This window comes from Biomphalaria glabrata, chromosome 9, assembly GCF_947242115.1.
Source record: "Biomphalaria glabrata chromosome 9, xgBioGlab47.1, whole genome shotgun sequence".
NCBI lineage: Eukaryota > Metazoa > Mollusca > Gastropoda > Planorbidae > Biomphalaria > Biomphalaria glabrata.
Window position 1 is genome coordinate 2,988,006 of NC_074719.1, and position 3,445 is coordinate 2,991,450.

The 3,445-nt window shown below is 34.2% G+C and overlaps 1 protein-coding gene across 1 annotated transcript; it reads left to right on the plus strand.

Moving 5' to 3' along the window:
• Positions 1-2,071: 2,071 nt before the first annotated feature.
• Positions 2,072-3,106, plus strand: LOC129928156 (uncharacterized). The gene has a single exon (XM_056041102.1). The coding sequence runs from the start codon at positions 2,072-2,074 to the stop codon at positions 3,104-3,106; it is 1,035 nt and encodes a 344-aa protein (XP_055897077.1).
• Positions 3,107-3,445: the final 339 nt, after the last annotated feature.

The window sequence follows — 3,445 nt, forward strand, 5'->3', positions numbered from 1 at the left end:
AACTATAGTGCATAATATTTAAAAAAAAATAAAAATATTTTATCCACACATAATGTCACTCTTTAACATACAGGTATAATAAGATTAACTAGTCCCATTCAAATTAGTAAAGACCAAAAAAAATTCCTTAAATGTGGGAAAAGGTAACTCAGGTGTCAATTATTAACTCCCCTGGATGAATAAATAATAGTGAGACATTAACAAATCGATAATACTAATTTCCATGTTGCCACAGACCGAGTCGCTGCTTTAATGAATTTAATTCTATCATTTGACACCTAAATTTCAAAAAGTGATATTTTTTTAGACTGTACAGCTGGCATCTGTAATTAGATTCTCTAAGGTCGATAAAATGGAAGTAAGTCAGGCTGTCATAAGATACTGTCAAAGATTTATGAAATACCAGCATTCATGGCAAGTCAGAAAAAAGGACCAGGAACAAATCTGATAAGAGGGAAGTTTAAAAACTTTAACTCAAATACAAGAAAGATCTTTTTTCGTTTTATTTTCCGGACTGAATTTAAAGCCATTTTTTTCTTTCCATACACTTTGAAGAATTTTTTCAATTTGAGATTTTCACAGTAAAAGCTAATCACAGTAATCTGCTCTATTTTTCCATATTTTAATATTTGAATGGGACTATTTAATCTTATTATACCTGTATGTTAAAGAGTGACATTATGTGTGATAAAAAAATTTTTTTAGGAAAATATTATGCACTATAGTTTCTCCGATTAATCAAAGTCTTGTTCACCGGTTATTTAACGATGCGTTGTAATTACTTATGGTGAATTTTTTAAAAAAAAAAAAAAGGAACACACATAAGCACTATCAAATTAAATGTATTCATAAAACACACAATAAATTAAGTGATTTACAGGGGAAAAAAATTCCTTTATGTGCATGTGCTAAATACTAAAGGCTTTTTTTTCAATAATGCTAGTGAGTTTTTAATCGCAGAATTTCATTTCTTACTCTGTGGCTACTAAAGATCAGGTGACCAAGGATTATTAAGACTGTAGAATTTTTTTCTTGAAGCAGTAAAAAAAAATATTCAGAGAGAAATAAAGAAGACAAAAGACATGAAGAAATGTAGTGACAGCTTTAATGGAACCTCAAAAAGAATAAGAAAATGAATTGTTGAAAGATCTGGAGAGATTCTGAAATAAATTAACAAAATGTCAAGGTTGGCATGTTAAAAGATCACTGTTGCCAACTAAAAAATAAAATTACTTTGTGCTTTAAGTAAGAATAGAAATGTGATTCTACGGTGCCGAAAAGTGCCAAAGTCACAACTTTGTCTCGTTTATGAAAACATATTTTTTAAATACTTCCGTATTGTGCACACCGGATACGCCAAAAAGAAAGCTTGCGACTTATGGATTTGCTTCCATGTTGAATTTCTATTGCACAAGGAATGGAAAAGGCAAACTTTCAAAACCATTTTTAAAACTTGTTTATTACGCCATGACGACTTTGTTTTGCCATCTCTTAGCCTGTTCTGAAAAGAACAACACATTAATTTGAGCCAAATACTATTAGCACAATATTTTGTAAAATATTTAGTAAACAAAAAAAATAGTTTGAATAGAAATATTTTGTTGTGTAAATAGTTCGGTAATGAGATAATGTGGACTAAATTTGCTGGACGAAAAGTTTTTTACCGTCTTTGACTTCCATCCACTAAATCTTCTTATAATCGTTTACTAAATACTATTATAAGTTATTGTTATGCTTTGTATTATAACAGTATATGTTTTTGTGAAAGTGTAGCTTAAACCAAATGATAAATAGTTTTGAAAGAACATTTTCAATAACAGAAAAAAAAGTAGCCAAGATTAGGATTAAAACTCATTTCAGAGTTGGCAAGGAATTTGTTATTACGCATAAACTTTTTATTCTTATTTGAATGCTTGGAAACTGCAGCTAGCAAACAAAGTGTTTGATATTAAAACACAGTGAACACGCTACAACAGGTCAACTAAACACAACTCATTGCCTTACATTATTGTGCTTTTATAAGGTTACAAATTCAGTCTACTTGTTTGGTGCTTCTTGCTAAATCTCGAAAATGTCCAGCATTGTCAGCGATGATGCTTTGGCAACTGCCATGTTTACTTACAGCAAAATTTTAAGTCCTTCATTACAGGTCCTGGCCATCCTGGCCAATATTTTCAACATCGTCACGTTCTGCAAAATCGGACTCAAAGACAGCGTCAACGTGACGTTTCTGGCCATCGCTATATCGGACGTAGTCTACGTTGTTATGGACGCGTTCATCTCTGCATCCGTGGTGATAGCTCTGTCTCCATGGCAACGAGACCTACCCGTCGGCATGCTGTCTCTGAGCGGTTGCGTTCATTTCTACCAATTTGTTTTTCTTGACTCCTCCACCTGCCTGGAGACGTACCTGGCCATAACAAGGTGTTGCTGTGTGGCATTGCCGCTAAAATTCAAAAACATGTTCACCGTAACGAGGACTTTGATAATCATCATAATAATATTCACGTGCAACCTCTTTTTGAGGGTGCCGCTATTTACATCTTACGGTCTAGCCTGGCTGAAAAGCTCGACAACCAACTTGACGAAACTGTCTTTCGTGGCCCAAAAAGATTTCCAGACGTTCAACATGGTGGAACAAGTTGGCGCCAGAACGGTGTGCCCTGTCATCTTCCTCTTTATATCAACCCTCTGCTCATTTCTGCTGACCAAGTCGTTGGTTGCAGCTTCGCTGAGAAGAAAACTAATGACCCAATGTGACAGCTTAGTAAATAATAACGCGTCAGAAAAAAGCCAAATAAATGAACCAATCACGACAAAAACTCTAAGCGCAAAAGAGGTACAGCTGGTCAAGGCCGTAACTCTGGTTATATTTCTGCTCGGCAATGTCCTGCTCGTCTTGTCTGTATTCTCTCTCGCCCAAGCTGCCGTCGCGGAATTCTATCCTGGCAAAAAATACAAGAATCTCCACGGTGTGGTCACGTACGCTGTCAATTTATTGCTCATATCGCACGCAGGTTATAAGTCTATCATCTACTATAAGTTCAACACCAAATATAGAAGTACAGTGAACGCATTATTGCGTCTTGATAGCAAGTTACATTGATAAACAAAGCAATCTTACAAGTTACTCTACGTTGATTTGTTTGCATATAAGCTCTTTATTCACCTGTGTCTTTAAAGTTGTCTAAGCATCAAGAATTAGGCTCTAATTATAGACAAAAAGGTAATAGCAAAACAAAGAACAATGCTATGTTATTCAAATTGTAGGTATCTAATGCCTTGCAGAGATGTCATATTAGAACTAGTAAATAGCAACTGGATTTTGATTTTAATGAGTTTTTCAAAGTATTATTTTAAGTACATAGGATGTCCATAAAAATAAAGATGATAATGACATCAATGATAATAATAGCAATGTCTTGGATTTTGAAGATAAGGAAGT